Source organism: Podarcis filfolensis (genome assembly GCF_964270895.1).
Source record: "Podarcis filfolensis genome assembly, chromosome: 7".
Lineage (NCBI taxonomy): Eukaryota > Metazoa > Chordata > Lepidosauria > Squamata > Lacertidae > Podarcis > Podarcis filfolensis.
Window position 1 is genome coordinate 34,737,554 of NC_139603.1, and position 20,372 is coordinate 34,757,925.

Genomic DNA, 20,372 nt, shown 5'->3' on the forward strand with positions numbered 1-20,372 from the left:
CCCTCTCCCTTTTCCCGGTGCCACCTGATCTCTCAGCTCTTCCTTCGTCGCGGGTGAGGGGAGGAGGGAAGTTCTTGCGAGTTACCAAACGTAGTCTTCACGTTTTTGGTGTTTCCCGCTGAAAGGGCACAACTCTGACTTTAAGTGCATTCGGATCTATTTGCACTACTACACCCTCTCAATCTGTCCGCACCACCCCACCCTTGCTGTCTTTTGGAAGAGGCCTTTTAAGTAAAGCCTGCCTTTCTTGCCCTAGGACGAAGGTGTAAGCTTGTAATGAGGGATAAATTACAGGCATCTGAAGTCTATGCTTGGAATTCTGCTTCATAGTTGCAAGAGCTTCCGGTTTTCAGATAAATCAGCCAAGAGATGGGAGGGGACCATAACATAAGAAGAGGCTTGTTGAATCTTCCTAAAGGTCCATCTAGCCCTCAGATGATGTTTGCCTACCCTGCACCAACCGTTAGCCCCCATCAACATGGCCAATGATGAACGATGATGGAAGATGTCGTCAGACAACATTTGCCTGTCCCTGATCAGTTCCATAAACCAGCCAATCAGGTGTTAGCGGTGAAGGCAACAACTTTTGCCCCATTTTATGCTCTTCGCCTTTGGTATTCAGAGGCATATTGCCTCCCAACATGGATGTTGAATTTAGCTGTCATTGTCAATACAGTGGTACCTCGGGTTACGTACTTAATTTGTTCCAGAGGTCCGTTCTTAACCTGAAACTGTTCTTAACCTGAAGCACCACTTTAGCTAATGGGGCCTCCTACTGCCGCCGTGCCGCCAGAGGACAATTTCTGTTCTCATCCTGAAGGAAAGTTCTTAACCCGAGGTACTATTTCTGGGTTAGTGGAGTCTGTAACCTGAAGCGTACGTAACGAGGTACCATTGTACCCATTGATGGAGATACCTGTCATGAATTGTCATTTTAGAAGCTATCTAATATAGTGGCCATCGCCACATCCTGTGGCAGTGAATTCTGTAAGTTAACTAGGCGTGTGAAATAGCACTTCCTGTTTTCATGTGTACAGATAGATGATTTTGGCGAGGGACTCAAAGTTCTAGTAGTATGGGGGGGGAGTAAGAATGCATTTTGGCTATCTTCTTCTTACTATTCATAATTTTGTAAATTCCTGTTATTTCTCCGCCCCCCCTTGGACTAATAAGAGCACTTTAGTCTTTTATCATAGCGAAGGTACTTGAACCCTTTGAGCATAGTGAAGACTTGCCCTTTTGTGTGCTTGCATGGCATGCCTGCTTTGACAAGTTTGCTAGAGTTGCCATATTTCAAAAAGTGAAAATCTGGATACAAAAGTTGTTGAACATTTTTTTGAAAATTTGTTGTGTTTTTTGCAGGGGGGGTTGTGGCAAAGTTTGAGTTTTTGAGCTTTTTTTTATGCAAATCGTCAAACTCTACACTACTGACATGGGCTGCCATATGTCTGGACTTTCCTGGACATTGCAGTGATTTCTGCCCAGACGCTTTCAGGGGGCTGAATACCAGCTATGTCTGGAAAATTCTGGACGTATGGCAACCCTGACTTAACATCATTACATCCCAAAGCCCCTGTTCAAGCAAGGGAGGTAGCTATGCTTGAAACAGCATGAGACCAGATTTGCCCTCTGCTTTTGTCAGGAGTTGTGCCATTCCAGGCAGCTTATCTATGACAGACGTATGTGTGGTTGTGAGACGTATGTTAATGAACTACACCAGAGAGGCGGAGTAGCCATGGCCCTCTCTAGGTGTTGCCGGACTCCAGCTCCCTTCATCCCCAGGCATTGTGGCCAGTAATCGGGGAAGGATGATAGGAATTGTAGCCCACCAACATCTGGAAGGCCTTCTCTTCCCCAAATCACTCTAGCCTCACCTTATCTGTATTCCCACAGCTAGCTTACTTTCCTGCCCACTTTTCTTTATTTATTTCTCTTTCGTTCTTTCTTTCTTTCTTTCTTTTTTTCTTGGCTTTGCCTTCCAAACTTGCCTTGCGCATGTAAGATCCACAGCAATACCTCTGGGTGGGAGTTGCATCGCCTCTGTGTTCTCAACAGCTTACAGTGGTACCTCAGGTTACATACGCTTCAGGTTACATACGCTTCAGGTTACATACGCTTCAGGTTACAGACTCCGCTAACCCAGAAATAGTGCTTCAGGTTAAGAACTTTGCTTCAGGATAAGAACAAAAATCGGGCTCTGGCCATGTGGCGGCAGCAGGAGGCCCCATTAGCTAAAGTGGTGCTTCAGGTTAAGAACAGTTTCAGGTTAAGAATGGACCTCCAGAACGAATTAAGTTCTTAACCCAAGGTACCACTGTAAATGTATATCGTAAGGAAGCAAATACTGTATACGTTTTCTTTTGCCATGATTGTAGACAGGTTATGTATATGGGTTAAATGAAATACAATAGATAATCAGATCTACTTAACCCGAGGTACCACTGTATAGCAAAATGTTTAAATCAATGTTAAATGGTGGCATGAGTCCTTCTGTGGACAATGCAAGCTGAAATTAGAAAGAGCTGGATTTTAGTTCCTGTTCTGGCACTGACTGAGCAAATTCCCCACTGTTTTTCGCACTTTATTTGGTCCTTTAAAGGGGTTGCACTAAAATATGCCCATGTTTGTTGGACTCTTGAACACCCATCAGTGTTGGCCAACAAGGCCAGTGGACAGGGATGATGGGCATTGTAACCCATCCCTGTTGTGAAACCAACAGAGGTCTCTGGGTATTGTAGCTTTCTATGTTTTATGTTAGGGATGAGTTGCTTTTCTTTGTTTCAAAATTATGGGTGCTTGACTTTACTTTGGGTGAAATATAGGGAACTGGGGAAGCTGTCTTGCACCCAGCCAGACCATTGTTCCATCTGACAGAGGTACTTCTGTTCCATTCTTGGAGATGCTGGGGATTTGAACCTGGGACTGTCTGCATACAGAGCAGATGTTCTGCAACCGAGTTGCATGAAATAGTCAGCTGGCTGCCTTTCGCCTTCATATTCCAATAAAGCTGGTATTTCTCTCAACGGTCTTAGTATTGTACATTTAGAACACAGACTTCTGAGACTTCATTGCAGTGCACGTACTAGGCAGTAGAAAGGCCATGCTGTCAGAAGTGTGAGCTGTGCTTAGCATCCTTTGAATGAACTGTTCTGAAGGAATGAATTGGCTGTGTTATATGTAAATACTAGTTCTTAATCCCTGTCAGCCAGACTAGTTTGCTGGGATTCATACAGATAATCTGATATACACAAAAAGTATGTCTATAGGTAGCTGTCTCTTTTGGCTGCCTTGTGTTACTGCCTATTAAACCGGAAGTGCTTCATAATGATATAGTACCATTTTTAGTGATACAGTATGATCCTCAAGGGACACTGGTGGCACTGTGGTGTAAACCACTGAGCCTAGGGCTTGCCGATTGGAAGATTGGCGATTTGAATCCCCGCAACGGGGTGAGCTCCCGTTGTTCTGTCCCAGCTCCTGCCAACCTAGCAGTTCGAAAGCACGTCAAAGTGCAAGTAGATAAATAGGAACCACTCCAGCAGGAAGGTAAACGGAGTTTCCATGCGCTGCTCTGGTTCGCCAGAAGCGGCTTAGTCATGCTGGCCACATGACCTGGAAAAACTGCAGACAAACGTCGGCTCCCTCAGCCTGTAAAGCGAGATGAGCGCCGCAACCCCAGAGTCATTCGTGACTGGACTTAACTGTCAGGGGTCCTTTACCTTTAGCTTATAGACCCTCAAAGGCAAGGTTTGACAGTTGCAACACTGATGGTGTACCATTCATCTTAACTCCTTTTCAAGAGTATTTGTTTGACCAAGTACCTGAAGTAGTTATTAACCAACAGCATACCTCCTGTGATATGTGAGAATATTTGTTTTCCAGTCATACTCAGAAGTACATACAGGTTACTAGATGTAAGAGAGCAGCACACTGTACACAATCAGTTACTACTGGTGGTATTTTGTCACTTAACATTGATTCCTAAGACCGTTATTGCTACCATCAATTACACTCAAGTTGTATATTAGAGTAGCAATCATAATATATTGAGTGCCTTGGTGGTGGAATACTTTCCCATTAGACATGACTACAGGACTAATGAAGAGAGAATGCTATGGATGTTTTTTTTAAAACCATCTATGGCATGAGGTTGTGACATAGGCTCTGTGTGATTTACCTGGAAGGCAGGGCAGAGGTTGTTAGACAGCTAAGGAAAAATGTTGTTTTGACCAAGAGTAACATACTTTTGGATGATTAACTCCACACAACATTTCTAGAAAATTGATTGATTGTGACGATTAGCGTCCATGTTCTCAGGTCTTGCTCCAGGCAGAGGTAATGTTCCTTACTAGAGTCTTGAGAAATATTTAAGTAAAGGGGCTGCTGGTAAAGTAAAGGACATAATAAACAAAGTATCTCCAAAGTGTGTGCCTCCTCTGCTTTGATATGAGAAAGTACTTCAACATGTAGACACTTTTATTGACTACGACCCTTCTGGTAGTGATGCTTAGCCTTTCCTCCAGGCAGTGTTAGAAACTCAGATATATAAGCTAGGCACCATATGGCTCCTTAAACCAAGGTTACAGTCACCTAAATGGAATGTCTAGTTCCCATTTTGGGGCAAGGTGGCTCGGAGGTTGTTATTTTTCAAACGATTGATTGGCTGTGATGAATTCTCAGTTAAACATCTAGCTAGTTCAGATGACAACCTTGAGCTAGGTGAAGAATGTTGGGAACATAAGGAGGAAAAGCCACTTGATCCAGGGACAGTCCACATATATATTGGCCTAGTCCTACCTCTTTTTCCTAATGGTGGTTCCTGCTCCTGCTCAATCTGCACAGAAAAAGCAATTTGGTTCCAGAAATTCATTCTGATTGTGCATGTAAAATATAACTGATAGAATTCTACAGGATGGGCTATTAGTGTGTGAAAACAATCCAGATCTAATGATCCCCAGATGGTGGAGGTGTCGGGTGGCATCCTGGCTCCCAGGCATCTTCACTTGGTCGAAAGTGGTCGAAAGCCAGATGCAAAATGCGCCTGGCGCCTGGCTAATTTCGAACACAGATTCCAGGACCGTTAATGTCGACCAGAGATGGGGAACCTATGGCCCTCCAGATGTTGTTGGATTCCCAACTCCCATCGTCCCCAGCCAGCATGGTCAGGGATGATGGGAGTTGCAAGCCTCCAGATATTGTTGATCCACACACCCTGCTACAGAAAAGCTGTGTTTAGGCTTCTTTGCACTGAATTGCTGTATGTCTTGATGACTTGCAGTTGAATGTCTGAAATGATTCTCTTGAATCAAAAGTAACCGCATTTGTGGTGATGTGATGAGATGTATCAGCACAGGGCCCATACGCACATGCCAGTCATCAAGTGGCAAATATACACTGAGTGCTTAAGCTTGTGCCTCTGAAATCCTTAATTGAAAAAACTGCTGTCCAGTAAAGAAGAAAATGGTTTCTTCAGCTCGGGAGGCATGTTATCATTAAAGTACAGATGGTTTTAATCCACATAGTTGTGTGTTGGTGGTGTTTAATTCACTGGTTTGGAGTGGCATGTGAAACTTAAATATAGTGCTTATATTTAAAATATGTCAAGGTGGATATTCAGCAGTGATGAAAAGGCTTTTCACTGCTTGGTGCAGATGCCTTGAGAATTGTGGAAATTTTGAACTTGTCTTTTTAAGTTCATGTTACTAATTTTGTCAGGTATATAACAGATGGTCTTCCATATGCCAAATGGCAGATTAGCACTGAAATTTACCTTACTTGTGGGAAAACTGTAACAGTTATTTCTTATTTAATTGAGAGACAAAGTCAGCATTTTTGTAGTAGGTGATGAGAAAGTCTCACGGTCTCACTTGGACTGGTTGGGTTGCAGCTTTATTCTGCGCATACTCGCCTGGGAGTAGGTAGCACTTCCTGCTGAGTAATCTGACTGTGTCCAGACACGCATACGACTGGGCTGTTCCATCTCCAAAACAAAATGTTAAGTAGAGCATGGTAGTTCTGATAACACTCTTGTGAGAAGAGGGCACCCCATCAAGTTTTCTTTCTTCCTGAGGGAGGTGTTCATGTTCTGGAACAATAAACCTATAGTGACTCAAGGGTTTGTGTTGGGATCATTACTCCAGAATCCTGTTTGGAAGCAGCATTAAGTAGATATGATTGGCAGAAATGTGTTTCTTCTAAAGTGCTTGACCCCACATGCATTAAGTGTGTCTGTCTATCTTTAGGTCTTTATTCAGCAGTAAGCTGAGTATACAAGAGTGTTGAACCCTTCGCACCCCCTGATTTTCCTGGAGAGTGCAGTTGGGGAGGCAAGAGTTAATCTCCCCAATCCTAATTTTATTGGGGGCACCCCAAGGAAAACCTCTGGGTATGTGTTGGTGACCTGTGAAGTCAGGTTCCCATTCTTGTTTTATATGTAAATGGGATGAACACATGAATGGTGTCTCCATTGCGTCTAGTTTGGCCTTCTGTTTTTAGGGGGAGATGGTAAGAATGGATGTTTCCTTAAATTTAGAAAGGTTTGTTTAGGGCACTTTGTGACTTAGGGTGGGCACTGAGGGGAAACACTTTGGCTTCAGCTGTATTGTTTGAATATTTGCTTCTTGCTATTGAATTTCGACTTGTACGCAGCACTTTTTAGCGCTTGGAAAAGCAGCTCATAATTTATGAACAAATAACATCCCATTAGGACTTGGCGATCCGTCTGTAAGAATGCATTGAGCTACTAAGGTATCTGTTGCTCTCCATCGCTTCCTGTCTGACTTAAGTGGACATGGGTGTCTTGCTAATGAAGTGGGCAACTGTTTAACCACATAGAACAAGTGTGTCTCAGCTCCGTTTTGCAAATAACTTATTATTCTTAGCCCAGATGGCCTGAAAGAGAAAATAGCCATCTTACAGGTGGCATGTACTTCCCTGCCTAGTGGCTATTCTTATCTGCCATAGGTGGGTAGCTGTTTGCAAGCATGATCTTGACCAACTTGGCTAGACTGCTCTAGATCAAATGCAGCTCAAAATGCCACTTGGGGTGTGCTGTTCTTTCCGGCCGATGCCTATGCTGTCATCCTAAAAAAAATAAATGGATCAACTCATCTTTTATGTTGTAAGCGCCAAGACTTGTGAAAACCTGTCTGGGAACAAGAAAGTTGAGAATGCGAACTCGTGTTTTCTTGTTTATCCTCCAATGCTTTAGCCTAGAAGAAATGGTATGAGTGGGTGCTGTCCTGCATCCTGGGCCTCCAGATGTAATCAGGAACTTTGTTTATTTGAAAGGAGAAGAAATGACAAACCTGGTAGAATGTTAGTAGCACAAAAATGTCGTTTCTGCAGCACACTCCTAGGAGACTAGATTTGTTGCCACCTCTATTGTGGCCTCTTGGCAAACAGGAGGCACTTTGGGTCTCCTCCCAACCTTGTTCCAGGTGTAGATATTTATTTCCCTCACCCCCCTTGTTCCTGATGTGGATATTCACTCGTCCCTTCTTACCTAGCAGGGTGTGGCAGCACCATTTTGTGGTTCGCCTCAGCTACCAAAAGGTCTTGGTTCATCCCTAGTCTGCCTCCATCTGTTTTCAGATGGACACACTGCAGGGTAATGCAAAATCAATGAGCTTTTATTTTCAGAATGAAGCCACTTTCTCAGGAAGCACTTCTTGGGGTGCAAGATAAAGGCAATAGATCTAGATGGTACATGGACTGTGTAGAAAAAGACAAGTACTTGGTCTCCATTGGTTCTTGAATAAGATGTTGTGTGTATGCAGCCTGAGTCTTTTTATTTGGGAACTGGGAAAGGAAAGGTGGCAAAAACCATGTTGGTTTGAAGTGCTTCTTGATAGAGGTAATTAATACTTCACAGCTGCAATGCTTGGAGAGAGATTTCAGTCACTAACTTCTAGATTCCTACGTCATGGGATGAGCTTTGTGTTCCGGGGTAAGCGACTATAGATTCTTGCATTGTCCTCTGCAGATCTCTTGAGATTAGGTCCAGTCGTGGCTGACTCTGGGGTTGCGGCGCTCATCTCGCTTTATTGGCCGAGGGAGCCTGTGTACAGCTTCCAGGTCATGTGGCCAGCATGACTAAGCCGCTTCTGGCAAACCAGAGCAGTGCCTGGAAATGCCGTTTACCTTCCCGCCGGAGCAGTACCTATTTATCTACTTGCACCTTGACATGCTTTTGAACTGCTAGGTTTCCAGGAGCAGGGACCGAGCAATGGGAGCTCACCCCGTCGCAGGGATTCGAACCGCCGACCTTCTTATCGGCAAGCCCTAGGCTCTGTGGTTTAGACCACAGCACAAGATTTCAATCAGTTGGGCTGGAATTTTGGAATTGTGAGTATGATGGGGAAACCTGCGGCTCTCCAGCTTTTGTTTTCCAATGTATTTCTTATCAAGTGTGGCATGAGCACATTTTTATTATGAAACCACTGATTTAGATCAACATTGGAGGCACAAGAGTCTGGGTGTTTCAGTTGCCACATCAGTAGAATGTCCTCCTTACTTTACTTCCTGTTTTTATCACTGTTAACTTTTTGTTGCCTGGTGAAAGTATAGCTTTTTTTAAAGGGTCTCACTTGAGTATTCTTGACCCTCTTGGACTTCTGTGGAAGACAGGCAGGGCACAAATCTTTTAAATATATATTTTTTCCTAAATAGGAAATTTAAAGCATGCACTATAAGACTTTCTAGTCCATCTTTCCTAGTCCCTATGGCAGCTCCTATTTTTTCCCAGCAAGTCGTGTATCCTGTGTTTGTATGCCTTCCTGTGATGATAAAAGTTTGGGTTGCTTAGTTATACCTGACTTTGGTTATCTGTTTCTACTGTGGCTAGAAGACTTGCTTAAATTCAGCCAATCAAGAACAGCTTGGGCTTTTACACTAACAAGTTCAATGAAAGATTATTATCTCGACTTGTTCTTCCACTCTTTTATTCTGTGGGGCCAGAACAGCGACAGCACCCTGAAAATCAGGAAGGTCTAGTTCTCTAGCAGTTTTGACTAGTCATGTCTTCCACTTTTTTTTAGCATGTACCACAACTCACAAAAAGCTAAATGTGTCTAGGGTTTTCTTGGGGTGGGTGGGTGTTCAACTCCCATACCAGCTACTGTTGGAACCAGCGGTTATTCATCATCACTCTGCTAAACTGGTAGCAAAAGTCCTTTTTGAGTGAGAAATTACATCTGGCTACATGTAACTTGTCGAAAAGGGATCTTCCATTCCTACATGTAAGCCATACAATGCACTCTTTAAATTGCTGTTAGATTTTAAAACCCTGCAGCTGGAGGTGGTTTTGTTTCGCATTAATTACTCAGACAAAGGGCTCATCCACACTTTTGCTTTGACTCATATTTTGAATTGTATTCTGTATCAATTAATTCCCCTGGGGTCTGAGAGCTTTTCTTGTTGTTCCACTGCTGTGCCTTGCCAAACTTAGCCGCTGAATCAGATTTCATCAGATGCATGGGAAATCTGGAGAGATTTTGCATAACAGAGTTTGAATTCAGCAGGTAAGCAGTAATAGCATTACATTTTTAACTATTTCTATCCCCACCCCCACCCACCCCAGTTCCATATCTTTTACTAGAATATATTTTATTGAGAAAGAGAGATAGAATAGCAAAAAGAAAAAGAAAAAAGTACATATACCATTTACATGCTTCTTAAAAGTGATCTACCAGAAAAATATCTAAGTAGAGTCTTGTTCTAGTTCTTTTTGGATTTACAAGCATCATTCTCTTTTAAGATAAAATCATGTATTCTGAAATTTTCAAGATTCACAAAGTAATAGATATTCCTAAAGGCTCAATAAGTACATACAAATTCATGTAACCGTAGTCTGATGGTCTCCTTTAAAAAGGGGGGTGGCTATTTCTGCAAGAGTTGATCTGGAGTGGGAAGGGCCTATTTAACTCTTTGTGTGCCCTTTCCTTTCTCCATTTTGCTCCCTTCAGGTTTTCATATGTGCACATCCTTGCATTTGACTGTCTGCAGTGGGAAAAGCTGCTTTGCGGGACTTTGCCGCAGTAGGGAAAGCATTAAGCATTCTGCTGCTACTTCACACCATTCTCTCCAAAAGCTGCGTTTCCTCTTTAAAAAGAGCCACCAGTCTCCAGCTGGTGCATTATATTGCATGTAATGTACCACCTGGCCCTAAGGAAAACACTTAGCTGTGTCAACCTTGTGAGCTGGGCTTCAGTTAAACTCTTGTTTGGAACGTGGAATTTGGTTCCAAGAATGTTGAAACAATGTGTCTGGTAGGCATAACCTGTTCAATGTGAGTTGTTTTTCAAATGTTGATCCACGCTTCAAGTTCCTATCACTTGTAGTTTTGGGACAGACACATCAATGAGGTTCCTGTGAGAAGCACATGGGATACACACCTGAATTAATATGCTGAACTGTCATGCTTCTTGAGGCATTAGATTTTTGCTAGTATTTTAGATAACGTGTTGCATTAGTTGGACATTAGTGGATGCAGGAAGGGAATTGTGAAAATGGGCAAGATTTAAGTATTGCCTGTAGAATTTTAAACTGAGAATACATGAATACAGTTCCCCCCCACACACACACCTCACACCTCTCTTTGTCATTGTATCTTTCTGCTGGAATTATTGTTTGAAATGGGCAGAACCAGAGGGTCTCATAAGAATTACCTTGTGTTTTTTTACCCAGGTGGGTTTCTATTTGGAGGAATCTCCTGCGGCAAAAAAATAATAATCAAAGTCCTTTAAGAATGCCTTTAGAATAATTAATTTCTAGGTGTACCTGATAGAAGCTAGTCTTCTGAGGATAACTACCGTGTGACAGAATAGCCTCTAATCACGTTTAGGTGTAACGGGCTGTTGCCACATCCCTGCCTGTTTTGCTAGCGCGATGTTTTCCATTTGACAAGTTGTTTGCTGATTTGGGGATATGACTGATGATCTGAAATGAGAAGGAGATAATGTCTGAAATTAGGCCAACTCCCAGCGTGCAAGACCTGTCAACCCACAAGCTTTCATTTTGTTTTTGTAAGGTATAGAAGGGAAGTAGAATTCTGAAGGTGCCTGTCCAGCCCCTCTTTTGTTCCACACCATTCTACTCTTCTATTTTATTTTATTCTATTCTTTATTTCTTTTTAAAGGGACTACGCTTTATAAACAGGGCCTCTTACCATGTTGGTGGCAGGGATGAGCAAATCAGACTATTTCTGGTCTACGTCACTTCAGCATTTGTTATCCCATAAGTCAGGCATGTCCAAAGTCCGTTTCAGGGACCGGTTGATTTAATCCGGTTGGCCCTTACACATGTTCACTTCATCAAATCTGACCCTCTTTGAAAAAAGTTTGGGTACCCCTGCCATAAGTCTTTTCTGTCCCGTTCCTGCATTCATTTAATCTGCATATAATCTTAGTTTTAAGGGACGCGGGTGGCGCTGTGGGTTAAACCACAGAGCCTAGGGCTTGCCAATCAGGTTGGTGGTTCGAATCCCCGCGACTGGGTGAGCTCCCATTGCTTGGTCCCTGCTCCTGCCAACCTAGCAGTTCAAAAGCACCTCAAAGTGCAAGTAGATAAATAGGTACCGCTCCAGCGGGAAGGTAAACAGCGTTTCCTGTGCTGCTCTGGTTCGCCAGAAGCAGCTTAGTCATGCTGGCCACATGACCCGGAAGCTTTCTGCAGACAAACACCGGCTCCCTCGGCCTATAGAGCGAGATGAGCGTGCAACCCCAGAGTCGGTCACGACTGGACCTAATGGTCAGGGGTACCTTTACCTTTAATCTTAGTTTTATCTTTATGTATCTACCTCTTTGAGAGAATGGTACTGGAATATTTTTGCGAAGTGTGAAATTCTGTGGGTAACTAAGTTCTGATTTATACATTAGCCCGTGAGGAGCAGATTAGGTCAGTTCAAACTGGAATTTGCAGAAACCCAGTTCCTCAAGCATCCCTATCAGTTTTGCCCCTGGATTACGCTATGGTGCCAATTCATGCAACATATGAAGCTCTTCCCTGTGGTTGGAAGGTCTTCCATGCAACAATGTCTAGATTGTTCTGGTTTAAACTGTGGATATTGTTGGCTCTCTGCAGTAGTTTGGATTTCTGACACATGCTGAAGTCAGTTAGTCATTTGGCAGTTCTGTTCTGTGAACAACAATCACTAGAGTGGAGCAACACTGAGAAAGCTTGTGTCTTGTCTTGCTTGATAGTGTATTATCATGAATACGATAGTAGAGCCTGCTAATTTATACCCTAATTTTTGAACCATTACCATGAGGATGATACATTTGTAAGTGTCTCCCATTACCTAGCCTATATGCCTTCTCTGCAGGCAACTTTGGAAAGTGTGTATACTTTCTTGAACTTCTAGTAATTTAAACTTCTTCTTTTCTTGAAAAAGTGAAATAAAATGCATTCTCAACTACAATAGCTTTAGAATTCAAATCCCAAAAAAGGTATTTAGCCTGAGCTACTTAAAACATTTGGGAGATAGCCATTGCCTTTTAAAGTTTGTGTGGTGTCAGACTCAGGATTAAATAGATAGCAACAGTTTTGAGCAATCTTTCCTCCCTCAGTGTTTCATCCATGATGTGCTGCCAGAAATAGAAAACCTTTGGCTAGCTCAAAATCACAGAATTGTAGATTTGGAAGGGGCCACAAGGGCCCTCTAGTTCAACCCCCTGCAATGCAGTCATTTCACTGGTAACTGATGAAAATCCTTTTAAAAACACCATTGCATTTTAAAAACAGCAACAATAAGTTGATTATTCAAACCATGAGGAAGGGGATCCAGACATAAAAAAATAAACCACATTGTTTATATTGCTGCTGTTCATAAATGAAGACATGGTGCCAGATTTCAGTCAGTTCTGAATTTCTTGGGTTTCTGGATTGTTGTGGAATTGCCTAAACAATCATTGTGTGAGCAATTTTGGCCTGAATTTTTATGTTCCCCTCCGGCATGAGGAGCATATTTTAAACACGTCCTCTTGCTTATAAGCCTCAAGTCTTTTAATACAGTGGTACCTCGGGTTAAAAGACTTGAAGTGCCACTGTATTAAAAGACTTGAGGCTTATAAGCAAGAGGACGTGGGAGAAAAGCAATGACAAACCTAGACAGCATCTTAAAAAGCAGAGACATCACCTTACCAACAAAGGTCCATATAGTTAAAGCTATGGTTTTCCCAGTAGTGATGTATGGAAGTGAGAGCTGGACCATAAAGAAGACTGGTCGCCGAAAAATTGATGCTTTTGAATTAGAATTAGTCACGAAGAGTCGGACACGACTAAACGACTAAACAACAAAACCTTGGGTTAAGTACTTAATTCGTTCCGGAGGTCCGTTCTTAACCTGAAACTGTTCTTTACCTGAAGCACCACTTTAGCTAATGGGGCCTCCTGCTGCTGTTGCGCCGCCAGAGCATGATTTCTGTTCTCATCTGAAGCAAAGTTCTTAACCTGAGGTACTATTTCTGGGTTAGCGGAGTCTGTAACCTGAAGCGTATGTAACCCGAGGTACCACTGTAATGGCAACCAACTAGGAAGTGTTAATAAGTGAATACACTTTAACCAGTGTCATGGGGAAGACGGTTCTCTCAGAGGTTAAATGTATGAGGTGGCATTTGTGTACTGTAGGTCATGCCTCATACATTGGGCTTTACTTGTAGGGCTCTTTCCAGAAATGTTGGTTACTACTGCTGTAGTAGTATGATGAGCTGATGTGTCGGGAGCAGTGTGAGGTTATTTCACCTCTCTGTTGTCAGGAGGGTTTTGTCAGACATCACACCTTGTTTGTGGAAATCTCTCCTCCATGTTCATCAGTTTAGCTAGCGTCCTGCTTCATTCTCAGTTTGTGTTTCTACAAATCTTGCTACTCAATCATTCTCAATTGATTTGGCAGCAAGTTTAGATAGATCTGTTAACAAATTCAAAACAAGCGTCTCCCTTGCTCCAGCATAAATCTTGCAGTACAATACGTAACGATGTAAAAAATTCTACTGCAGTGCCTTCTAGATGTACCAACACTTCTCTGTTGGAATTCTGAGATGGCATATTTTACAGTCTTCTAATGCTAAAAAGGCTTTGTGCAGAGAGCTTCATGTTGACGCATGGAAGTAATTTCCCCTAATATGTGTTATATAGTTAAAATTAAGCAAGTAGTGACTGTAGTGAATCCTGGATCAGTCCCACTAACTTCTGGCAGGCTTCTCCCACAGTTAATTTTGGTGACTACTAATGGCACCAGCTCTTTGGGTTTTGTGGGTCCATGTCAAGCGAGTGCATTTTATTCTCATAAAAATGCAGCACTTCTTTACATAACTTGAAATAATATTGAAAACAGCTGTGAGAATATGGGCTTTATTGACATAAACACGCAACTTCAGCGCTCATATATGCTGCCAGGGTTCTTGAAGGCAACTCCAGCAGGGATCTTCAGAACAAATGAAATTCAATTTTCACCTTTCAAAATCTATTTTTTTATTATTATAAAAAACCCACAGTTGCTTATAAAAGATTTGGAAATGGTCACCTTTTGCTGCAGTTAGAGGAGTATTCAAAGTACCTTGTTTCTGAAAACCAGTTACTAAGAAAATTGTAGCTTCTAACTTGCCCTCGCTCCTGACCATTGCACAACCATTTGTGGTACATAGCATGAGCTCCAGAAATAACTCGGTAGTTTAGTATAATTGGCATTTCACTGTTCCTCTTGGCAGGCCATGTCATAATTTCTGAGGAGTCATCGTAAACCACCTTCTCTTCATGATGACAAAAGTATATCATCTGCCAGAGTAAATATGGGTGCTTCATTACAACATGTGTGCTGCTAGAAAATGTTCTGCATGTTATAATTCTGAGTGTGCCACTAATATAATAGGAATAGGTCCATCAAATATCTGTGTTGCGCACACACTAACTGGATTTTTTTTTCTAGAAAGCTGGACTATCCCCCCTGTGCTTTCAGATACCTAAGAGCCTCGTTGAAGCAGATTGATGGCTCTTTTAATAGAACCTCCTATTTCTCACAATGGTCAACTAGATATCTCTAGTAAAGCCATTGCTGGATCCATGAAGAGCTTGTGTTTCACAGTTTAAACCATAAATCTATTTTTGGTCCATTCTGTCAAAAGCTGTCATGAACTCCATGAAGGCTGCATAAAGCTACTTGGGTTCCTTGGCATATTTGCCAATTAAATGACTAAATAAGAAGCCCTTTGCCCAAAGCCTGCCTGTTCTTTTGACAGAATATTTCTTCAGCCCTAGTGTTGGAAACTCAGATATATAAGTTAATCACCAAATGGCAACTTAAACCTAGGTTATGGTCACCATAATGGAATGTTTAGGGAAGCTTTTAATGTTTGATGTTTTACCGTGTTTTTAATATTCTGTTGGAAGCCTCCCAGAGTGGCTGGGGAAACCCAGCCAGATGGGCAGGGTGTGTGCGTCTATGTATGTGTGTGTGTGTGTATACACTCACACATACACCCCATTTCTCCAGTGAAATGTTCTTTATTTCATTTTTATACCACTTTATATTTTAAAGAACAAATCTCAAAGTGGTTTACAACACATTAAAACATCACAGAAAACAACCAGGAATAGAACAAATTCAAACTTCAAGGGATATATTTCAGATTCTTCTCTAAATGACATTTTGCTTTCCTCAGTCGCCAACGTGGCATTATGTGATCTTCACGTGGTCGCAATTGGCCCACACCAGTCGCAAATTGTGCCTTCTGCCTGGCTAATTTCTAATGCTGAATTCAGCCCAATAGTTGAGCTTATTCAAATATCATATTCAAATTTTCAAAAACATCAACTGAACAGAATTTTTGAGACAATGTTTAACAGATTTAGTAGCTTGTAATTTTGGAAGGCATTTTAAATCACACACACACCCTCCTTAAATTTTGGAGCTGTAGCATTTCCCAACCTGGTTCATTCTGACCTTCTAATCAGTTTTCTAAGATTACGTATTGTGCCCAAGTTTTAGTTTCTCTGTAAATCCTTTTTTTAAAAGTTAAAACAATTAGCATCATTTGCACATGCAGATTGTTGTATCGAAACCATCGAAACCATTTGACAACTGGCATTCATATCACATGAAACAGAGAATTTGCCTTCGTACATTCTCTACCCCTTGTATCGTCCCTGACGTTGATTTTATTATGGGAATAGATGAGATTCCCTGTTATGCTAGGACAGGTTGGTTCCTTAGACATCTTTTGCTGCTTGTATCTGCAAATCGACCAGACGGTGACTAATATTGAGGGAGATTCTTAGAACGAGGGGTCATTGTTTGAAGAGCAAGCATGTGTAATACTATTTTGTTAGTCACCGTTCTCGCAGCACTGTCAGCCTAAATTACCGTCAACCCCGTATTGCCCTTCCTTCCCTTGCTTTTAGCTTTGCGATGTCAGTCGAGGTTTGCGTTAGGCAAGTAGGCCAAAGTAGATTACTGTACTTCATTGTTCAAAAACTGCTCTAATAAGTAGATTAGGTTCCCATAATGAAGGATTGTTCTGGCTGCTGTCTTAGTGTAGCCTGGGTGATAGGCAAAAGAACACCCTTCTAAAAGCCATTTAGCACTCTAGTGATAGGAAGGTTCAAAGCAGTTGAGGAGACTAGTCTGGAAAAGGCCTTTAGAGATCAATACCAACTATGAGGTATCCTATTTCTTCTACTACCCAGTGCGCTGCTTAGTAATATATCATTGCTGCTCACCAGCCTTTAATTAGGGAAGAAGGGAATGGAAATAACCTTTTTAAAATAAAAAATGAAACAGTTGGGATCCAAAAGTATGTAGCCTGAAGAGAAGGGGTGGTTAACTTAACAGGCCACTGTGTTCTCGCATGCTTTTTATTTTTAGCTTGCAGCCTTTATGAAAACCCTTCAAGCCAAATTGGTCATTTCTGATATGGTTCTGCTAAGTCTCTGCGTCAGACTTTGTAAAGTGGGAGGGGGGCTTGGTGACCTCCACACAGGACCATAGCTGGGGTGTGTGTGAAGTGGGCTCTCTGCCAGGGGCGCAGGCAATGGGGAGGGGCGAAAAATCGGCTAAAAATATGTCCGTAAATGTAAATATTGATTAATGCCTCATAGGAAATGCTTTTAAATAGAGGGTGGATTGAATGGGTGGAAGGGGGGTGCGTTGGAGGAGAGGCAGAAAGAAGAGCTAATTTGTCCGTGGCTAGGGGGACGCAATCTGGACGGTTCTGCCAGGGGCACAAGGTCACCTAGCTACGTCTCTGCCTCCACATGAGTGTTTGGATGCAAACCTCTAAATATTTACTCCATCGGTTGACCTGACTTCTTAATTTCTAGGTTCTTATGAAGGGTTACAATTGTGTCTGCCCAAAAGAATGAGACTTGTATTGCTTTATTTATTTATTTAACCAAGTTTCATTGTAATGGTAAGCAAGCTTTCCAGGCTTCACAGAACTCTTTTAAAAAAACAAAAACATTTTCCTAAAACTCTTCAGATAGGAAGAGTTGTATTTTTTTTTTAAAAAAGCTTTCATTTCTCACATTTGGACACGTAAGATTGTGATTTTATGTGAGATGAGTTGCTTCTAACGACAAGAGATGCAAAAGTCAAAGGACAAATTCTTAATTACTGTACTTAATATACTGTACTGTATAAATGTTACAAAGGAGAATCGTTACAAACGGGTTATTGGGTTGTTTATATTTTGTGGTTTTATATTTTGATTTTGTTCTGTGAACCGCCCTGAGACCTCCAGGCATAGGACAGTATATTAATTAATTAATTAATTAATTAATTAAATGCATAAGTCCGTTCACTGGGGTTCCGCCTCTAAACTCATTTCATTTCACTTTTAATTTGTATAGCTCATTTCTATATTATCATACACAAGGCAGTTTACAAGAAAGAAACAACAAAATAGTCGTTGCTGGATTTCCCCCCACCCCCCTTTGACACTGCTGTTTGCACCATACACAACCCTTCTGCATGCATGGCTGTGGGAAGATTTATCTGCAGTGTTCGGATTGGCAATATTTCATCAAATCTTTTCCCTTTTACTGACTTGTTTCTTAGTGGTTCGTAACTTAAAATCAGAGTCCTTGACAGCTAAAGACTAATATACCATATTTTTCCATCTATAAGACGCCCCCATGTATAAAATGCCCTCTATTTTTGTGGCAGCAACCAATCGCCAGTCCACCCTTGGCACTATCCGTGTATAAGACGCCCCCTAATTTTTGACATTATTTTTTAGGGAAAAAACCTAGTCTTATACATGGAAAAATACGGTACTTCTCCAGCTCTGACTCCATGAATTACTTGTTCACTTGAGTAACAGCTTGCTGATGCTTGACATCTCCTAATTTCCATGTAGAAGCTTCCATTTGCAATGAGCTGAGGATGCTTATCTGCTTCCCAGTTAACAGTTTCAAATATAGCCAAGGCAATGAACATGGAAATTACCTTTGTAGACTTTCTTCCAAGTCTCTTAGGGCTACATGAATATTAAAATGCCTGAATTGAAATTAGTGTTTGTTAAGAACAATTTAATTCCACCCAATTTCCCCCTCATTAAATTAACCTAGTGTGTTCCACATCTGCATTGTTTGCATGACTATCATTCAGGGAAACTGTCTCAAATGTCACCTAGTGACTTCAGTGGAACTGACTTCCAACATATTTGGAAGGATGTATGGCCACAGGTGGGGAGCCTTTTGGGTCCATGAACCAGATATTTTTCAGGCCCTGACGCCGCAGTCCAAACCTGACAGGTGAGTGAAGCTGCCCACCCATCAATTATCTGGTGTCACAATGATATAAGATAACTGGGTGCTTTGAAGTCCCAGTGTCAGGACTTCAAAGCACTGCTCAGGGATTTCAAGGAGCTCTGCATGTTGCTTTAAAGCTCCTGAGGCTTTTTTCCAGGCACGGTTATGTGAGCAAGTTCCATTGCAAGGAACTCTCTTGCACAGGCAGTCTTCACAGAGGGGAATATGGTGTGGGCTTTGTAGGCTTGCAGAGTACTGTTATGATCACCAACAGTCTTGGGAGTCCAAGGCCTCTTCAACATCAGAAATCTATGTCATTGGGGATTCTGTTTTCATCAGTAAATGGAGAACCAGCGTTCTTATGTCCCTCAAAAACCTGGCAGGAACTGATCTTGCAGAGTGGGCCTCTGGATTTCCCAATTGTTGGTCAAATTAGGGAAGTGAAAAAGAATCAATTTAAAATGAACTCCTGGGAAACCTTTCAAGAGCAATTTGCTGATATCATGAGGTATAGTAAGTAGCAGGAGAAAACAGAAGCATTGCATTTTGGTTGACATGTTCAAAGCAACTGTAGGCAAAGGAGCACTGACAGGGTTGTCTGCTTTTGACAGGAGGAAGGAGAGAATAAGCAAATTTGTTCTAACTGGTTTGGTGTGATGTTTTGAATTGGCAAACCATAGTTACAGCCATCTGTCTGCCTTGAGAAATTTGCTGTCCCAAGGACATTAGAAGTGCAGAAAGAATAGTGCTTTAGAAGTTCAAACCATGGTTTGCATTCTAAGCTATAGCTAGTGCAAAGCACGGTCTAGTACAGTGTTTGAATTAAATTTAAAAAACAACTGACCTCTTCCATCATCTTAATATCCTGTACAATTGTAAGGTTGCAGTTTGAAGAGCACATAAGCTACTTAAGAATAAGAACAGCAGATGTGAAATTTGAAAGCTTCTGTCACCTTAAAAAACCTGACACCCATTCATATTCTCTTTTCCCCTTGATTCCAGTTTGGTGCAGAATTTCGAAGGTTTTCCCTGGATCGTTTCAAACCAGGGAAATTTGAAGATTTCTACAAACTGATTCTTCACATCCACCACATATCCAACATGGAGGTGATGATTGGTTATGCCGATATACATGGCGATCTTCTTCCTATTAATAATGACGACAACTTCTTCAAGGCTGTTACAAGTGCAAACCCGCTGCTTAGGATTTTTATACAAAAGCAAGGTAAGATTAAATAATCACTCATCTGTTGAAAACATAAACTCCTCATTTTTTCTTACTGATTTCTAGATTTTGAAAACCCCTGTGGAGAGTAGAATCCTGTTTGTATTGGCTCCTCGACCTGGATATTTGAGTGGGGTGGGTAAGTTGTTGTTAGGGAAATAGCAGAAATATATCGCAACGAGGCACAAAAGACTGCAGTGCATCAGCATATTTTAATAGCATGCACTCAAAATAATTTGCATATTCCTTTCATTAATATGACAAACAGCAAGCTGTTGTTAGAGATACTGCTCGTGTATTACTGTTTGGAACTTCCTTCCTTTATATGTAGAAAATGTAAGTTGGCCCTTAAGAAATCTGAAATAATGGCTGAAGATCAAAGAAGGTTGGATGCCCAGCCAAC

At 41.7% G+C, this 20,372-nt stretch overlaps 1 protein-coding gene across 1 annotated transcript in view; it reads left to right on the plus strand.

Moving 5' to 3' along the window:
- The window catches only part of PARD6G (par-6 family cell polarity regulator gamma), a 67,356-nt gene that overhangs the window by 1,611 nt on the left and 45,373 nt on the right, over nt 1-20,372 (plus strand). Inside the window, exon 2 of the mRNA XM_083623993.1 lies at nt 19,747-19,969. Within this exon, the coding sequence (XP_083480119.1) occupies nt 19,747-19,969 (223 nt within the window). The remainder of the gene's footprint in view (nt 1-19,746; nt 19,970-20,372) is intronic.